At 38.5% G+C, this 21,154-nt stretch overlaps 1 protein-coding gene across 1 annotated transcript; it reads right to left on the reverse strand.

Moving 5' to 3' along the window:
* Positions 1–3,566: 3,566 nt before the first annotated feature.
* On the reverse strand, positions 3,567–4,502 carry LOC118650650 (olfactory receptor 6C2-like; the record flags this gene model as incomplete). The annotated part of the gene is made up of 1 exon (XM_036298990.1): positions 3,567–4,502. A coding segment is annotated over exon 1 (936 nt), but the record flags the coding sequence as incomplete, so codon positions are not given.
* Between the last annotated feature and the right edge of the window lie 16,652 nt (positions 4,503–21,154).

The following is a 21,154-nucleotide window of genomic DNA, read 5'->3' on the forward strand; positions in this document are numbered from 1 at the left end:
CAGTCTCTACCATTTCTTTCAATTCTAGTTTCCCCTAAAATGGCCTGATGAGGATTCAGATTGGATACAGCCTATTGCCTTTTCTGTATGAGCAGTTTCAGCTGGCTTGGGCTCAAAACAGATTCTTGTGAGCACATTGCCTGCCACCTGGTCCCAAACAATAGTCCTTGAGATTATTACTCTAGGACTGTCCTCCTCTAAGCTGTTCTCCATTCCCTACTGAACTGTGCCCATCAGAGGTACATGTGGACACATAAAATTAATTATCTCAGGCCTCAAGACTTCCGTGATGTACACAATTTCTGACAGTTATTCAATTATACAAGAATATAAGTGTTACTGTAAAGGGATTTTGCATACATAATAAAGTACTAAATAGTTGACTTTAAGATAAGGAAATTATCCTTGGTGGGACTTTGTTGGAAGTTATCCATTGTCTACACCATCATGAAAGTGCAAACAGGGAACCCAGAAGGCTGATGGACCTTGAGTTTTGGCAAGGGCCAAAAGCTATGCACCGATTGTTCTGTGGAGACAATGGTGGCTCAAGCAATTTCCTGACCTAATAGTCTCAAAGTAAATCTTTACTAATATTTATTTACCTTTAAGATAGTCCATCTGCTACTGGATTGCCTGCCTGACTAAGGGCATGATGTGTATTCTAAAATTGAATAAAAGCTAACAGGGCCTGGGCCCCAGTGAAGCCTTTCCATGAGAGAAGGGTTCTCCGCATGGCCCCCCATGATTTCCAAATTCATATTTCTTGTCTAGTGTATTCATTTGTGCATGGCCTTTCTCCAGATCTTGAACCCTAGCCATGCAGGTTGTGGCTTTCACAGGCCTTATCACTTTAAATTTTAATGGCCTAATATGTAAATTAAGAGACAGAGGTTGTCACAGTGAATTAAAAAACAAAAGCCTTGTGAGAAATGTTAAAGATTTCTTCTGTTCCTTTCTTTCTTTCTTCTCTTTTTATTCCTGTATGTTTTCTATAACAAATCAACTTTATAAATTGACTTGGATAGATAAAAGTAAAGTGACGAAGAAAGATATATCATATTAACAATAATAAAAAAAACTGGAGTGGCTGTATTTATTTCTGCCCTATTGTTATTTTCTTCCATCTGCCTACTTTGGCTTTGGCTTACTTTTCTTTTGCAGGTTTCTTAAACTGAAAGGTGAGGTTCATGATTTGGGATTTTATTTTTTTAATATAGGTTTAGTGCTGCAAATTTCTCTGTAAGCCCTGCTTGAGCTGCATTATGTAAGTTTTGATATGTTGTGTTTCTGCTTTCACTCATCTCAAAGTATTTTCTCATTTCTCATGTGATTTATTCTTTAATCCATTGGCAATTTAGAAGTATGCTGCTTACTTTTCATATAATTGTAAATTTCCCAAATTTGTTTATTTATATTTTTCTTACATTGTGTTTGGAGGGCATAATTTGTGTGATTTAAATAACTTTTAAGATAGTGATTGTTATATGGCCTAGGATATGATCTGTCCTAGAACTTTACATGTGTCTTTGAGAAGAATGTGTATCTTGATATTGTTTGGTGGAATGTTAAATAGATGTCTGTTAGCTCTACTTGGTTTATAGTATTGCTCATATCTTTTATTTACCTGACAATCTTCTGCATCACTGTTCATTATTGAAAGTGAAGCATTGAAATTTCCCACTATTATTTTTGAATTGTCTATTTCATGCTTTATTTTTTTAGATTTTGATTTATGGATTTTGGGGCTCTATTCCTAGTTGAATATATGTGTATATTAATTATGTCTTTTGGATACTTTTTTTTATTATTATAAAATGTCTCTCTTTGCTTCTAGTAACATGTTTTTTGTCATATAATTTTTTTGGTCTGATAATAAGATACCCACTTCAGGTCTCTTTTGGGTGGTATATATATTTTTATACTTTTATTTAAAACCTACTTGAGTTTTGTATCTAAAATTTGTAAAGAGTAGACAGTGTAGAATAGATCATTTAAAAATGCATTCTGTTGTTCTGGCCAGTGTGTCTCAGTGGTTAGAGTGTTGTGCTCCTGCACTAAAAAGTTAAAGGTTTGATTCCTGGTCTAGGTCATGTGCCTGGGTTGCAGGTTTGAGGGTGGGAGGCAACCAATCCATGTGTCTCTTTCACTTTGAGGTTTCTTTCTCTCTCTTTCTTCCTATCTTTCTCACCCCTTACATCCCTTCTACTCTCTCTAGAAATCAATGGAAAAAATATCCTCAGGTGAGGATTAACAAGAACAACAAAAAAGCATTCCTTCAATCTCTGCTTTTTTATTACAGATTTTATTCCATTCATATTTAATATAATTACTGATAAGGTAGGTTGTAAGTCTAACATTTTGCTATTATGTCTCTGTGTGTTTGCTGTCTTTTTTGTTCCTTTATTCATTCATTACTTCTTTTTTTGCATTAAATGAAATATTTTTTCTAGTATCCATTTTAATTCTCTTGTTTCTTAAAGTGTATGTTTTTGAATTATTTCCTTAGCTGTTTTCCTTATACAGCTCTGCTGCCTCCTTTTACCTTGGCACTATTATTGTTATACAAATTATGTCTTTATGTGTTATAAGCTCAGCAACACAGTTTTATTATTACTTTATTAAGCATAGTTGGTAAATAATCTTATATCAGTTATATTAGTTTCAGGTGTATAATATAGTGATTCAACATTTTTATACCTAAATCTGTCACTGTGGAAACTTATTTCTAATTTTTTAATTTTACATATGATTTATAGATTTTAAAAACTTTCTTTGTGTGATTCTACAATCAGGGTTTTAAGTTACATCAGGGAACTTTTTCTGCTCTTTTCATTTTTTAAGCTGATAGCCAAAAATGTTTAAACTTAGCATGTGAATATGTAGTAGGCAGATGGTTTTTAAAAATTTCCCTTTCATTAAATGTACATCAAGATGGTAATTTTAGTGTCATGTTGTTGTGCTAGTTCTAAAGGTTTTTCATCATGTGGCAGTTGAAATCTCATATTCCATCTTTATGTTCATCCATATTTAAATTCATTCAGCTTGATATATTCTGACATATCTTTATTTACTTTTCTGTAATCTATGCCAGTTTACATATGACAGTTTATATATAGTCTTTGGCTGTCTGTTTCCAGTATCCTCTTTATATGTGCCACCTATTTACTATAAGATAAAGTAGCATTGAAAGTAGTTATTAAGTTGTGTTGACAATTTTCCAGGCGTTTGCTTTGGTAGTACTTTTCCATTTTTTAGTCTACCATATTTTTCTCATTCTGGAATTATATTTGTATAAAACCTTGTGCTTTTTATTTCTGCATTACACGTTATTTGTAACTTTTAAGCAAATTTTATTAAAGAATTATATCCATGTGAATGAAATTCTTAGATAGACTTGAAATAGAGAAATTAATTTGTAAGACTACCCCATCAGTATAGTAAAAGAAATTGTAAAATGTTAATAAAACTGAAAGAGAAATTATTAAGACAAAATATGATTAGAATTTTACCCCAAAAGTTGAGGGAATATTCATCTTTTATTTTAGTTAATCAACCACTTTTTTCCTTTTCTTTAAGAAGAATGCAAGCCTTTTGATTGAGTCATTCAAGGCTTTCTTCACTTGCTTGTTTCTTAGGGTATAAATAAATGGGTTTAACATAGGTGAAATGGAAGAAATGAGCAGGGAAACTCCTTTGTTAAGAGCCACCTCTTCCTTTGCTGAAGGTTTGATATAAATGAAGATGCAGCTGCCATAGGTGATAGAAACCACAATCATGTGGGAAGAACAGGTAGAAAAGGCCTTTGTCTTCTGTTGAGTGGAAGACAGTCTTAGAATTGTCATGATGATATAAATGTAGGACAGAGCAACACATGCAAGGGTCATGATAAAAGTCAACACAGCACAGACTAAAATCATTCGCTCTATGAACCAGGTGTCTGAGCATGATATCTTTAGCAGAGGAGTGGCATCACAGAAAAAGTGGTCAATGACGTTAGAGTCACAGAATTCCAGATTGAGGCCCAGGCTAAGTGGCGGGATTATGATTAACAAACCAGCCATCCAACAGCTGATGATAAGTCTGTTGCAGACTCTGTTATTCATGATGGTCACATAATGCAAGGGTTTGCAGATGGCCACATAGCGGTCAAAGGACATAGTGGCTAGAAGAAAAAATTCTGTTATCCCAAAGAGATAAGTAAAGAATATTTGAACAGCACAAGCTTCATAGGTAATGATTCTGTCACCAGTTGATAGGTTGTACAAAAATCTGGGAATACAAGCAGTTGTGAATGAGATTTCGAGGAAAGAGAAATTTTGTAGAAAAAGGTACATGGCGGTTCTGAGATGGCAATCTATGACAGTGAGGGCGATGATGGTCAGGTTCCCAGCTACACTCAACATGTAGGTAAAAAAAAGAAAGATGAAAATCAGAACTTTCAGCTGTGGGTCATCAGTCAGTCCCAGCAGGAGGAATGTTGTTATTGTGTGGTTTCTCATCATGGATTCCTGCTTTCTGCCCAGTCTGCATGGAAAATTCAAAGACACTTAAATAGAGTGTAATGAAACCAAAATGAGCTTTCAATACTGGTTGTAAGTGCCAAGCAAACTGACTTGACTATGTTGAAGTGATCATCTTGTCTATGTGTAATATTTTTATTGTGGATATGAGCAGTAACTATATTTTCATTTTCACCTTATCTTCAATCTAATAGTTTCATCTTTGTTACCAATAGCTTTAGCTTAGTATACTACCCATGAGTAATGGAAGCTAGTGCTCAAATACTTTGCAATGTTGAGAACTTTTCCAAGGTTATATTTTAAAATCTTTCATCAATTAATTACAAAGAAATTTATTCATCTTCAATCTGCAGTAAGTGTCTCCAGGGCTTGGAAACCCCTATGTCAATGAACAATTAAGAGCTTCCACTGCAGACCTGATTATTTTATGTGATTTTACTTTTACGGTCTTTATTTAAAATACACTCTTCCTACTAACGTGGGACCAGGATCAACTTTCACAAAAAATTTACAGTGTCCTCAGTTAAACCTCAAGGTTTATAGACACTATCAGAGAGAAGGAAATTGTTTTGGTTTTAATCTTCGCTTGAGGGCTGAAAGCTTCCCCTAAATTAAGGGCTACTCCCAGTAAAACCACAGTAGATGAATTTGGTAGGCTGCTAGGAACACTGCTACAGCTATTTTCCTTCCTCTTCTCCTAAAGTCATGGGCATATAGGCACAGTATCACTGTGATACTGAACTCAGGTTTTCACATTTCAGTCAGGTTTCAGTGTTCTAAAACACACATGGTTTCTTTTTCAATCAGTGCAGTTTATCCATGAAACTCAGTTTATCCTAGAAGCTACAAATCAGGAATTGAAAAAGTAATTGACCCTCGAATGTGATTAATCCACTTCTGTTTATTTAACATACATTTGAATCAGCATTTGTAATGGAGGGAGCGGTGTCAAATAAGAAGATAAATCATGACTATTATTACTATATTTTACATGGGAGTATGATCATATTACCTGTGAGTGAGTGAATGTGTATGTCTATGTTCTTTGTTGTTGTTATGATTGAGCAGATAGGAGGATTTTATTGTCTTGATATGTCTCAAACTATCCTAAATTAACTTTTGTATAAATATCAACCTGCCATAATTTTTATCTATTCTAGTAAAATAAAATTTAAAGAACCTATCTAATAAAAGAGAAACATGGTAATTGGCGTACGACCGCTACCCTTCCCATTGGCTAATCAGGGCAATATGCAAATTAACTGTCAGCCAAGATGGCGGCCAGCAGCCAGGCAGCTTGAAACTAACATGAGGCTTGCTTGCTTCAGTGACGGAAGACTCCAACATTCCCCGCCTGCCGCTGCAGGCCTCTGAGCTGCAAGCAACTATGTAACAAACACAGAAGCTAAACAAAACCCCAGAAACCTGCCCGGCTTCAGCCAGCAGGATCGCAACATTGTAAGCAAAGGCCAGAAACCTACTTTCAGCAGCGGAGGCCTAAGAGCTGGAGCCAAGCCTCAAAGCTAAAGCTGGCCCAGAATAAAAAAAAAAGAAAGAAAAAAAGGAGCGGTTGGAAGGTTCAGTAACCCACAGCCTGAAAACAGCCCTCAGCTCCTCACCCAGACTGGCCAGGCACCCCAGTGGGGACCCCCACCCTGAAGGGTGTGTGACCAGCTGCAAACAGCCATCATCCCCTCACCCAGGCTGGCCAGGCACCCCAGTGGGGACCCCCACCCTGAAGGGGGTGTGACCAGCTGCAAACAGCCATCATCCCCTCACCCAGGCTGGCCAGGCACCCCAGTGGGGACCCCCACCCTGAAGGGGGTGTGACCAGCTGCAAACAGCCATCATCCCCTCACCCAGGCTGGCCAGGCACCCCAGTGGGGACCCCCACCCTGACCCAGGACACCCTTCAGGGCAAACCAGCTGGCACCCACCCATGCATCCGGCCTCTACCCTATATAGTAAAAGGGTAATATGCCTCCCAGCACCGGGATCAGTGGAGCCGCGAGGCCTCCCGGCACCAGGACAGCGTGACAGGGGGCAGCGCCCAAACCCCCTGATCGCCCTGAGGCTCTGTGTGTGACAGGGTGTGGCGTCCCAACCCCCTGATTGGCCCTGCTCTGTGTGTGACAGGGTGCGGCGCCCCAACCCCCCACCCCCCCACGGGCCCTGCTCTGTGTGTGACGGGGTAGAGCCATAACCTCCCCATCGGCCCTGCCCTGAGTGTGAGAGTGGCGGCACCCCAACCCCCTGATCGGCCCTGCTCTGTGGGTGATAGAGGGCGGCGCCCCAACCCCCTGATGGGCCCTGCTCTGTGAGTGACAGGGGGAAATGCCCCAACCCCCTGATTGGCCCTGCTCTGTGCATGACAGGGGGTGGCGCCGCAACCTCCCCATGGATCCTGCCTTGAGTGTGACAGGGGATGGTGCCCCAACCCCACAATCGGCCCTACCCTGAGCGTGACTGAGGGTGGAATCACAGCCTCCGGATCGCCCTGCTCTGTGTATGACAGGGGGCGGCGTCCCAACTCCCCAATCGGCCCTGCTCTGTGCCCGACCAGGGGCTGCACCTAGGGATTGGGCCTGCCCTCTGCCACCCGGGAGCAGGCCTAAGCCAGCAGGTCGTTATCTCCTGAGGGGTCCCAGACTGCGAGAGGGCACAGGCCGGGCTAAGGGGCCCCCTTCCCCACCGAGTGCACAAATTTTTGTGCACCAGGCCTCTAGTGATATAATAAATAACATTTGGTCCCATTACAAAATATCAAAATTACAAACAGCTTTTGATTGATAAAGACAGATACAATGCATTTTTACACAGAAATTTATGACATTTTACAAAGGGAGTACTAAAGAAAAATTCATTGTACTTACTTTTTTTTCAGTCAATCATAACTTCAGGTTGTTGTTTAGCAACATCAGTTCATAAGACTAAAATTTATTTTTGCATATCTGTTCTCTATTGTTCATTATTTCACTGTATGTTTATGTGTGGTTTGGAAATGCATAGATCTTTCTGATAGTAACAAAAATTATGAAAAATTTTATCACAAAGGATTCTATTCACTATAAAACTAAAGAGTATTTCCTCATGCTGCCTATACCTGGAAATATAAAGCTGTTCTAAGAGTTGAGAATTAGCAATAACTCTCTCTGGTTTTAAAGATCATGATATTCTGATTTCCCTGAGCAAAGGTTTGCACATTAATAAGGTTGGTGTTTATTTAGCATTAAATCCTTTGTGTCATAACCTTGGCAAAAAGCCAAATGCATGCAGCTCTGAGGAGAAGAATATTCTCAGAGGAAAGAAGATGAAACAGCTTAGAGATTAGAAAATAGGCAACAAGAATGAGATAATGCACTATTCTACATAATTATGATTTAAGTTTATATCATCGAAATCACGTTGAAGATCAAGAACCCCTGATTTTTTCTTGTATTTACCTATTACTTCATTAATAAAATTATTTCCAAAATTAATCAGGTAATATATATATGATGTAATGCAGTAATAATGTTACCACTTTGGTAAATATCCTTTCAGATTATAAATCAACAAACTTGTTTAAATGTTATATGCATCAATTAAAAATAGGTGAATCATAACAGCTGGTATAATTGGCTGAATAATTTGTAAAGATGACTATAAATCAAAAACGTATTGGAATAAAGATCATTTGTGGGTCCCAACAGGATGAATGTTGTTATTGTGTGGTTTCTCATTATGTATCCCTCTTTCCTTCCCCATTTGCATGAAAAATTCAGACACTTGAATGAGCTTTCGACACTGGCTACAAATGCCAAGCAAATTGACATGACTATCTTTTTTTTTTTTTAAATATATTTTATTGATTTTTTTTTACAGAGAAGAAGGGAGAGGGATATAGAGTTAGAAACATCAATGAGAGAGAAACATCAATCAGCTGCCTCCTGCACACCCCCTACTGGGGATGTGCCCGCAACCAAGGTCCATGCCCTTGACCAGAATTGAACCTGGGACTCTTCAGTCTACAGGCTGACGCTCTATCCACTGAGCCAAACCCGCTAGGGCGACATGACTATCTTGAAGTGATAATGTTGTCAATGTGACATAGAGACTAAACATACAATACAAAAGATCAATGAAATCAAGAGCTGGTCCTTTGAAAAGATAAACAAGGTTGATGAACCTTTAGCCAGACTCATTAAGAAACAAAGAGAGAGGACCCAAATAAATAAAATCTGAAATGAAAGAGGCAAAGTAACAATTGACTTCACAGAAATACAAAGGATTGTAAGAAAATACTATAAAAAATATATGCCAACAAATTGGGCAACCTGGGTGAAATTCCTTCAAACATATAATATTCCAAAATTCAATTCAGAAAACCTGAATAGACCAGTAACAACTACTAAAATTGAAGCAGTAATAATAAAAAAAAAGCCAGTGAAAGCCTGGACTGCCAGGCTTTAACAGGCAAGTTTTACCAAACATTCAAAGAAGAATTAAAATCTATCCACCTCAGACTATTCCAAATAATTCAAGAGGAAGGAACACTTCCAAGGTCAGCATTATCCTAATTCCAAAACTAGATAAAGACACTACATAGAAAGAAAATTATAGGCGAATATCCTTGATGCACATAGATGCTAAAATCTTCAACACAATATTGGAGACTAAATCCAGGAATATGTTAAAAAACATACCTATACTAATTAAAGTTTGATGCACTGAAACAGACAAGGTAAAATACTGAAAATATAACTGGATTTAAAACTTGTAGGCCAATGTTAACTGATCTAATGCATGTGTAATTGGAGTTGAGAACAAAGAAAGACTGCAGGGCCTGAGGTGGGGGGTCATAAAAATATTCAAAGAAATAAAAAGTGCATGAAATGATACAAATTTGATGATAATAAAAGTTTGATAATCATTAAGAAGAATAAACACAAAAGAAATCACACTAAGGAACATAACAATAAAATTCCCAAGAACAAATGATAAAAACTCAAAAAGCAACTACTGGGACAAACATAAGAATGATCACAGATTCCTCATCAGAATAAATCATCTTTAAAGATGAGATTCCCTGAAAGGGAAACATGCTCTAAGTTAATCCAGTTCTGAGTTAGATGGGAGAATACTCTGGCACAGGATTATCCAATTTAGGGAATAGTAATAATAATATCTAACGTCCAACCACTGTCACCAACTGCTAACACTGATAATATACTTCATTGATTTAGGGATCACTTCCTTTGAAAAATTCTCTTGAGTCACTTGTGTGGGTTAAGTGCCTCTCTTTTGTGCCATCTTGAAGGACTGGTTATTATTATCTTAGCATTCAGCAGTATGAAGTACTTTGTTGAGATTTGGGACTATGATTTATTCAAATTCTATCATACTATTAGCAGAATTCCAGACTTACAATCAAATTCTCAAAAAAAATTTTACCCTATAATATGTGATTTGATTGTTTAACCTACTGACTTCAAATACACTTCTAGGTTTCTCCCTCAATGCAATTGGCACTCCCTTTTAAAATATCTTTAACAAAAGTTGTCCATGTCCTTGACTGCACATGGCAGCTATTGATATAGTTTTGCTTTGGTGGAGGAGTTATCACTAAACCTTTAGCAACTATATTGATGCTGAGAGCTCCTTCTGATGACCAAAGAGATAGCTCCCTTCCTCTTTCTAATTTTATAGTTTTCTCTTTTTGAAGATGCCACATACCTTCTCAAAACACCTCATTGAGATATTAAAGCAGAAGCCAAGGATTTGCAATCCTGTTTTCATTACTAGCTGTTTCCTATTTGAGGCTAACATATAACTTATCATGCACCCTTGAATACTCAAATGTTTTGTCTCTGCAGTTGGTATCTCAAGGGTTGTAATTTTCCTAAATTTTTTATGGAAAATCATCTAGTGGAGGCTCTATAAATAGTTTCACTTAGTTTCATTTATCCTACTAAAGTAAAGGCGCCAATCAGCCCACCTTGGTGTTCAGCTTCCACTGTTCAAACTCTACTGTTTAAAACACCATGTTACGGAAATGGAACTAAGTTAATTCCCTAGAGACAGTATTTTAAAACCACAGGGAAACCAACCACAGTAGCTCATACTGAGTTATAGAAATGAAATTTATCTGAAGCCTGGTAACCTCTTCTCAGTTCATCTCTTCTTAACTCACTTTCTTCTATGTGCACACTGTTTGCAGAACAGTGATATTGTTGCACAGATATTTTATGTTTGAGTCATTTCTATTCTACATATGTATGTGAGTTATCTTGCCTAGATATACAGAGCACAATTTTGACAAACTAATTGATAGTGAAGTGTAAGGGTTTGATGTCTATCTTGCAGGGATGATTTCTGTTAAATTTACAAGTTAGTAGGGGACAAAACTATTGGAACATTAACAAATATGTCATTTTATTGAGGAAAGTGTATTTCTATGTGTACACACACACACACACACACACACATATATACACACATATCTATAATATATGTATTTCTCTCTCTCTCTCTCTCTCTCTCTCTCTCTCTCTCTCTCTCTCTATATATATATATATATATATATATATATATATATTTCAGGTATGAATAACATGTTGACAAGACTGTTTCTGGTTACATTGAGATATCTTTAATTTAACAAATGCATAATCAGGCATCTATTAATTTTAATATATATTTCATACTTAAAAATTACTTGCCTTGCCCTGGCCAGCATGGCTCAATAGTTAGAGGATCCATCTGGGCACTTTATGGTGGTGGGTTTGCTTCGTGGTCAAGGGCACATAATTGGTTTAAAGGTTCATTCCCTGACCCCGGTGGGGGCACATGTGGAAGGCAACCAGTTGATGTGTCCCTCACACATTGATGTCTCTCTCTCTCCCTCCCCTTCTCTCCTTCCCTTCCTTCTATTTTCTCTGATAAACAGTGGGAACAAACAACAACAAAAGTCCTCAGGTGAGGATTAAAAAAAAAAGAAAAATAATAAAAAATTACTTGACTTGATTTACTAAGGAATTTTTTAACAAAATATCACATCACCTTAGTTTTCAAAAGCAAACATCATTGTATGTAGATGATAAATGGGAAAGAGAAAATACTTACTCTCCTGAAAATCATAACCTCAGACGGTCGCTTAATCCCCAAATTCCTCAGAGTGACAAAAGCTGACCAGACATGTGTCAGCGGAGATAGGTAGTTGCACTGCCAATCACTTATTTTTCTGAACCCTTACTCACACTCAAAGGCAGGATTTCTCAGAGTGTTCCAGCTTTAAAATATTTTGGAGATTTTTATCAACATAATTTTGATCTTGCTTTAAATGAAAACAATATTTTCTTGTACTCCCTTTAAGTAAAATGCTAAACAAATAAGCAAACAAACAATCTAATTACAAAATGGGCAGAGGACCTGACAGACATTTCTTCTAAGAAGACATACAGACTGGGAGACTAGAGGATGGGAGAGGCCAAATGGTGGCGGAATAGACAGGCGTGTCCTGAGCCTTGTCCTGAAGCAGATAGAATGAGCAACGGAAACAAATAACATCCACCCCAAATTGGTGAAGGAGACTCAGCTGGTGAGACAATTTGCAGTCGGGAAGGGCAGAGGACCCCTGGAGAAAGGTAAAATCAAGGATCTGGGAAGGAGTGATCTGCCAGATCTCTGTGCCCAGAGGGTCAGGGGGAAACCGCACAGCAGTGGGCCACGTCCCTTGGGACAAGCACAGTGTCTGACTGTGGAAAGGAGTCTACAGGCCTGCTGTTGGCAGGGGAATCTAGATCTGGGTCCACAGTCAAGAAAGACTGAGCCCAGAGGGGGCAGCCTGAAGGGCTGACCAGACCACGCATTGCCAGCAGAAGAGCTTGCAGAAGTGCAGTCTTTCCCCTCTCTGTGGCCTGTGTTTTTCTTCACTGAACCAAGTTCATGGGACTTTTCAGATAGGGACAATCACCCGTGGCTGAGGTGGAGGAGAAGGTGCAGACTTGTGGAGTCTGGGGAGAGGCTGGGGAGAGGAGAGGGTCCAGGAGAAGTGGCAGTGAGTCTGGCGCTGAGTCATACCTGAGCCCGGGACCTGGGCAGCCATTTTCTCCTAAAGAGATAGCTCCTCCCTCCAGTCTCCAGGCAACCAATACAGCTACATCCAGAATACACCCTGATGGTACAAAGGATTAAAAATTAAAAAAAATTAAAAAGAAATCTGAATAGTGCCTGAGAGTCCACAGGGACTGGCCTAAAAAGAGGCTTTCAGTCCCAGCAACAGGAAACTGAGAAACTGCAGACAATACAGTAGACTGGGATCTTAAGCCAGCCAAAGGAATTACACTTCACTTTTCCATTTTTATTTCATTTTATTATTATTTTGTTATCTCTTTTTTCCTTTTTATTTTACTTTTTTTGTTTGTTGCTTTATTTTCTAGTTCTTTTTGCATTATTTTTCCATCATTCTATTTTATTTGCTATTTTTATACCATTTTTAAAATCAATTTTTTGTAAATTTATTATTATTTTCTTTCCATTCTCTTTCTTCTTATCCACTCATCCCCTTTCTACTTCCTCTATGCTGAACTGAGGTCCTCACCATATTCATCCAATTCTTAACCTTATTTTCTGTATATATGCTCAGCCTCTACAGACTCTGCCCCCACCCTGTTTGGTATTTGAATTTTTTGGTTTATCTGTTTGTTCTGTGGTGTTCTCTCTCTCTCTCTCTCTCTCTCTCTCTCTCTCTCTCTCTCTCTCTCTATATATATATATATATATATATATATATATATATATTTTCTCCTTTTTCTTTTCTCCCTTATCTTTACCCTTATCTTTATTTCTCTCTTCGATATCATTTGTGCTTTCTTTTCTCTACCCTAATTCTCTTTTCTCGGGTGGTCACTTATATTGGGGTTATTAGTGTCATGAGTATATTTGTATTTTTGTGTTTTGTTCCCTTTGTGTTGTGTCTTGTCGAGGTTAATTTTATCCTGTCCAGCCAATGTGCTAGAGCGAGACACATAACCAGACACCTGGAGAGGAAACTCCATCTACAAATGGGTCAATAACACCCCAGACCCAACAACAGAGGCAGGAAGAAGGCGGCAGTGAGGGAGAGAGCATGAGTGAGTGAGGGAGCAAACGAGGAGTGTGTGGTCATGTGGTGTGTGTGTGCAGACCTCACCCTGTAACTGTCCGAGGATCAGCAGCTGTGTGAGCAACCTGCCCCCATCCGAGGAGCAGCAGCCGCATGAGCAGCCCACACCCATTAGAGGAGCAGCAGACCGCCCACGTCCAAGGAGTGGCAACCTGGCACAGCACGCACTGGTCCAAGGACCAGCAGCCACACGCAGCCCGCACCTGTCTGAAGAGCAGCAGACGGGTGAGCAGCCCGCCCCTGTCTGAGGAGCACAGCTGCATGTGCAGCTCACTCCTGTCTGAGGAGCAGCAAAGTGCAAGCAGCCCGCCTCCATCCAAGGAGCAGCAGTTGCACGAGCAGCCTGCCCCTGTACTAGGAGCAGCCCTGTGAGCAACCTGCCACTGTCCAAGAAGCAGCAGACTCACAAGCAGCCTCACAAGCAGCCACCCTGTCTGAGGAGTAGCAGCTGCACGCGGTCAGCCCCCATCCAAAGAGCAGTAGCCACATGAGAATCTGCCCCTGTCCAAGGAGCAGCAGCTGCAAGCAGCCTGCCCCCATATGATGAGCAAAAGCTATGTGAGCAGGATCCCCCCACCAGCCAGAGGAGCCACCATGGCTGTGAACTGCACCCACCAGAGGAGCTGCTGCCAACTGAGGAGTAGCCGCTGCCGTGACTGCCCAAGAAGCCACTGCCACCCAAAGAGCAGCCCCTGCAAGACTGGACATCTAGATCCATCAATGAGATAAAAATGGGTAGACAGGAGAGAGGAAGATGGCTGCCAACGGGAAGGTAGACTGCAAGAGAGTGTGAGAGGGAGAGAACAAAAGGTGAGCATGTGGATGTACGGGAAGTGTATATTTGTGGGTGAGGGACAGCTATACTCCAAAGGACTGTTGGGGACTGCCAGACCGGGTTCCCCTGACTGGGCAGCCTCTACTGGTGCTGAAATCTCTCCCGGAGCAACCAGCTCTGCCGTGGAGACAGCGCCATCTTGAAGGGGAGAGTGGCTGTTATCAGAAACCTATATAGCCTGGGTCTCTACAATCACAACACCCAGCAACCAGCTGCAAACCCAGGAACACTGGATCTCTAGCAGCATGAATACGTGGACATGGATGAGCTTTGCACCTTCTCACGAAAAAGTCAGATTTTGCCTAGGAAAAGGTGAGGTCTGCGATCCAGGAAGGAGAGAGAAATGCGCGAACGGGATCTAGAGGTTTGGGAAAGTCTGTGCCCCACAAAACCTGCAGCTGTTGGGGCTAGCATGACCCACGAATGTGGAAGGGGATCCACAGGGCTGCTGGCAGAAGAGAACTCTGAAAATCAACCCATAGTGGGACTGGGCACAAAAAGGCACCCTGAAATTTTACCAGTAAACCCGCTGCTTAGTGGCAGGGGATAAGAGCAAGCATTGCCAGAGGATAAAAGTCACGAGTTTGCGCACTTACTCTGGCTTTTTTTTTTCTCTCTCTTTAAATCCTTGCTTTTGATTACTAAACCCAGTACATAGGATCACCCAATTGGGGACACTCTAAGAGACTGCAGGAGAAAGTTGTTTCTGTGGAACCTGGGGATCAGAGTGGGGAGAACCAGCTCTGGGACAGTTCATTCTCCCAAACCAGTATTAAATGTGACAGGGAAAACAAAAGCTAAATACTGGCTAGAGAGGACGTATAGCCCCGGAGGTCAATCCAGAAACACTGCTGCCAGGGGTTGAATCACAAATTGACCCTTGTGTAAACACAAATAAAGGAATCTAAGAAACAAAGAAATATGGCCTGCTTGAAAATCAGGACTGTGGCTTACAATACAGAGGAGCAGTGGAACACAGGGAACCTCAATACTGTCCTGACTACCTACAGGAAACAGGCGTGACAAACAGAACAGTAGAGGAAGTGAATGACTTTCACTATGTGCATTTTTATTTTTCATCTTTTACTTAAGAGATTATTTTTTTCTTTTTTCCTCACTTGGTTTTACCTTTTTAATTATATTTTTATTTTTAATCAGTATTATTACTGCTACTATTTTACCCTTTTTTTAAAAAAAGTATTTTATTTTCTCTTTATTTTATTTTGGAATTAGTGTTCTACATTCTATTTTCATTTTTCCTTTAGCATCATTTTACTCTATCTCAGCTTTCCTTTATGCCAACACTCTCTTCCTCACTTTTCTCATTTTGTTGTTCTGTTTCTCTTACCCTATTCCTGCTTTAGATTTTACCTATTCCTTCTTTTTACCCTGTTAAAAAAATCATCCTACTTATATATCTAATTTCCAATTCCCTGCTCTACATCCATACACACCTCTCTCTTCTCTTCCTTCACTATCCAAACTTTTTTCTTTTTTTCCTCTTCCATTTTTTTGCTGTTGTTATTCTGTTCTTATTCTGTTTTTTTTTGTTATAGGTTTTTGTGTTTTATTTTGTTTTGTTTTGCTTGCTTTTTCTCTGTCCTATTGCTGTTTGCTTGATTGTTGATTAGATAGGTTTTTTTGTGCTTGTTTGTGAGATTGTTTCTCCTTTTTGTTTTTGTTTCTGTTTATTTTTTGTTTCTGTTTTTCCCCTCCTTGCTTGTTATTAGTTGTTGTTTGTAGTTTGCATTCATCTCTGGGTGTTTGTTGTTTGCATTTTTGGGGATTAGTGGTTGTTATATTGGAGTATTATCCCCATATAAATAGTTTACCCCCCTTTTTAAAAATATCTTTCTTTAATCTCTTACTTTTTTTCCTTTTCACAATATTATTTTTGCACTCCTTTTTTTATATCCCCTAATTCTCTATTCTCTGGTGGTCACCTTTATTTGGGGTTATTAGTATCGTGAGTACATTTGTGTTCAGTGCCTTGTATGTTGTGCCTTGTTGTGTTGTATTTTGTGCCTTTAAAAAATGCAGGAGAGAGAGAGTTAAAAAACCAGAAACCTGGAGAAGAGAGATCATTGGGGAGACAAAGAAACAGCCCGCATATGAAAGAAAAACAGGCATCACCAGAAAAGGCAGTAAATGAAATGGAGGCAAGTAATATGTCAGAGAAAGAATTCAGAGAAATGGTCATAAGGTCGCTGAAAAGAATGGAAGACAAATTCAACAATATGTCTAATAATCAAGGGGAAATGAGGAAGAAGAAGTGAAATAATAACCAAGAAGAAATGAAAAATGGCATTGCTGCTATAAGGGACTCAATAGAAAGTAAGAACAGTAGAGTAGAAGAAGCAGAGGACCGCATCAGTGAGCTAGAAGACAAAGTAGGAAAAAATACCTAAGCAGAGCAGCATTTAGAAAAAAAAACAAAACTAAAAAATAGGAGGAGAGCCTAAGGGAACTTTGGGACAACACTTAAAGAAACAACATCCGCATAATAGGGGTGCCAGAAGGAGAGGAAACTGAGCAAGGAATAGAAAACCTGTTTGAAGAAATAATGACAGAAAAATTCCCTGATATAGGAAAGAAAAAACTCACACAAATCCAAGAAGCTTACAGAGTCCCAAACAAAATGAACCCCAAAAGACCAACGCCACGGCACATTGTAATTAAATTGGCAAACACCAATGTCATAGTAAGAATCTTAAAAGTGGCCAGAGAGAGACAGAAAGTTACTTACAAAGGATCACCCATCAGACTCTCAACTGATTTCGCAACAGAATCCCATCAGGCCAGAAGGGAATGGAATGCAATATACAAAGTCATGCAAAGGAAGGGTCTGAATCCAGGAATACTGTACACAGCAAGGCTATCAATCAAAATTGAGGGTGAAATCAGGAGCTTCACAGATAAAAAAGGACTAAGGGAGTTTATTATCACCAAACCAGCAATGCAAGAAATGCTAAAGGGTCTGCTGTAAAAAGAAGAAATAGGAAGTGAATAAGGAACACAGGCTTAAAGAATAAAAATGGAGACAAACAAGTACCTATCAATAATAACTTTAAATGTCAATGGATTAAATCCCCCAATAAAAAGACATAGGGTAGCTGAGTAGGTAAGAAAACATGACCCACATATCGGTTTTCTACAGGAAACCCACCTCAGAACAAAGGACTCACACAAACTTATGGTGAAGGGATGGGAAAGGTTTTTCAGGTGAATGGAAATGAAAAAAAAGCAACACTTATATCTGACAAATTAGATCTCAAAGTGAAGGTCATAACAAGAGATAAAGAAGGCTACTTCGTTACACTAAAGGTAATATACAAGAAGAAGAAATAACTCTGGTAAACATATATTCAGCCAATACAGGAGCACCCAAATACATAAAAAAACTTCAGAAGGATATCAAAGGAGAGATTGACAGCAATACAGTCATAGTAGGGGACTTTAATACCCCACAAACACCACTTAAAAATCCTCTAAACAAAAAATCAACAAAGAAACATCAATCCTAAATGACTCACTAGATCAGATGGAATTAATCGACATCTTCAGAACAATTCACCCCAAAGCCACAGAATATACATTCTTCTCAAGTGCACATGGGTCATTTTCAAAGATAGACCATATATTGGGTCACAGGCAAAGTCTCTTCAAATTAAAGAAGAGAGAAATCATGTCAAGCATCTTCTCAAATTACAATGGCTTAAAACTAGAAATCAACTACAATAAAAACAATAAAAATATCAAAAACCTGGAGGCTAAATAGCATGCTATTAAACAATGACTGGGGTACCAAGGAGATCAAAGAAGAAATAAAAAGCATCATGGCAACAAACGACAATGAAAACACAACAATCCATGATCTATGGGACACAGTGAAAGCAGTCTTTAGAGGGAAGTTCATAGCTCTAGAAGCCTATCACAAAAAACAAGAAACTATGGTAATAAATTACCTAACCATAAAACTCAAAGAGTTAGAAAGAGAGCAACAAGAAAAGCCCACCATAAGTAGAAGGAAGGCAATAATAGAGATAAGAGCAGAAATAAATGACATAGAGAACAAAAAAACAATACAAAAGATCAACAAAACCAAGAGCTGGTTCTTTGAAAGGATATACAAGATTGATGAACCTCTAGCCAGGCTCACTGAGAATCAAAGAGAGAGGACCCAAATAAATAAAATCAGAAATGAAAGAGTTGAAATAACAACCGATCCCACAGAAATACAAATGATTATGAAAAAATACTATGAACAACTCTATTCCAACAAAAAGGACAACCTAGACAAATAGACATATTCTTAGAAAAGTACAAGCTCCCAAAACTCAACCTAGAAGAATTAAAAAAAAACTGAATAGCCCAATAACTACAGAAGAAATTGAAACAGTGATCAAAAATCTTCCAGCAAACAAAAGCCCTCGTCTGGATGCCTTTATAGGAGAGTTCTACCAAGCATTCAAATAAGAACTAAAACCTATCCCCTCAGACTATTCCAAAAAATTCAAGAGAAAGGCACACTTCCAAGCTCTTTCTATGAAGCCAGCATAACCCTAATTCCAAAACCAGATAAAGACACCACAAAAAAAGAGAACTACAGGCCAATATCCTTGATGAAAATAGATGCTAAAATCCTCAACAAAATTCTAGCAAACAGCATCCAGCATTACATTAGAAAGGTCATACACCATGACCAAGTGGGGTTTATTCCAGGGATGCAAGGATGGTACAATATCCGCAACTCAATAAATGTAATACATCACATTAACAAACTGAGAGACAAAAATCACATAATCATATCAATTGATGCAGAAAAAGCATTTGACAAAATCCAACACCCTTTCTTGATAAAAATTCTCAGCAAAGTGGGAATAGAGGGATCATATCTCAACATAATAAAGCCTTAGCCCTAGCCGGCTTGGCTCAGTGGATAGAGCATCAATCAGCCTGTGGACTGAAGGGTCCCAGGTTCGATTCTGGCCAAGGGCACATGCCTGGGTTGCGGGCTCGATCCCCAGTAAGGGGTGTGCAAGAGGCAGCTGATCAATGATTTTCTCTCATCATTGATGCTTCCATCTCTCTCTCCTTTTCCCTTCCTCCCTGAAATCAATAATGAAATACATTTTTTTATAAAAGTCTTATATGAAAACAGTGGTACATCTACACAATGGAATACTACACTGTGGTAATAAAGAAGGAATTCTTACCATTTGCAATAGCATGGATGGAACTGGAGAGCATTGTGCTAAGTGAAATAACCCAGTCAGAGAAAGATAAATATCACATGATCTCACTTATTTATGGAATATAATGAACAACATAAACTGATGAACAAAAACAGATCTAGAGACAGAGAAGCATCAATCAGACTGTCAATCCTTAGAGGGAAGGTAGGGGAGGGTGGGGGTAAGAGGATGAGATCAACCAAAGGACTTGTATGCATGCATATTAGCCTAACCAATAGACACAGACAACATGGGAGTGAGGACATGAGTGGAGGTGTGTGTGTGGGGGCAATGGGGAGTTAAGGACACATATGTAATACTTTAATCAATATAGAAATTAAAAAAAGACATACAAATAGCCAACAGATTATGAAAAGATGCTCAACTTTACTAGCAATCAAGGAAATGCAAATCAAAACTACAATGAGATACCTCACATAATAACCATCTGTTAAAATGGCTATTATCATCAAGGCAAGTAATAACATTTGTTGGAGAAGTTGTGGGCACACAATGCAATATACAGATCACGTTTTATGGAAGAGTACACGTGAAGACTATACAATCTTATTAACCACTGTCACCCCAATAAATTTAATTAAAAAATGAAAATGAAAAGGCGAAAAAAGCTAGAGTGTGTAGGACCTCTTTTTGGTTTTTAGAGAAATTGAAGATATGATGCCTTTGGCACACTAGCACATTTAAGAAAATAAAAAAAAATAAATAAACACTCATGTTCTTGGTGACTCTGATTCAAAAGTGACTAAGAATTCTAGTGTGTAAACAACTTTTGGGATAAGAAACACTCCAAAGGCAGCAGTGGGGACTGTGTTCTTGGGGACAGAAGTAGACATGAGCATCAGAAAAAGGAGATATGCAAACTACATCACCATAGGTCTTTAAAAATTAATAGGAAACAATTTTCCGTAGTTACTAATTGTTTTTTACTTCATTTTAATTATAAAAATAAATCTAATAGAAAAGAAAGTACATGTAAAATCACAATGGCAGAGAGATAGATATTTCTGATATTTTGAATATGTACCTTCATACATTTTCATATCCATGTGGATATTTATTAAGCATATTTGAAATATAGGAGCAATTTATAGAAGTAAAACATAAAGTTCTATATTTTAGATTTATAAACACAGGGAACTAAATACCACTTTAATGATTAACAAAAGTTTTAGCATAAAAATTCCTGTATATAGTTCTTAATTTATGAATGTTCTATTACTTTTTAAAACAATCTATGTTTTTGCATATTTTAAAAACTCTTTATTAAAATGGCTGCAAGGTAGTTATTTGAAGTTATGTACCTGACCTCTTGAGACACACACTTTTTCAGAATAATGTGAAAACAGATTATTTATTAAGATGTCACCTAAGAATTAATAGTGAAATATCAATTGTTGGG

The sequence above is a fragment of the Myotis myotis genome, unplaced genomic scaffold (genome assembly GCF_014108235.1).
Source record: "Myotis myotis isolate mMyoMyo1 unplaced genomic scaffold, mMyoMyo1.p scaffold_m19_p_3, whole genome shotgun sequence".
NCBI lineage: Eukaryota > Metazoa > Chordata > Mammalia > Chiroptera > Vespertilionidae > Myotis > Myotis myotis.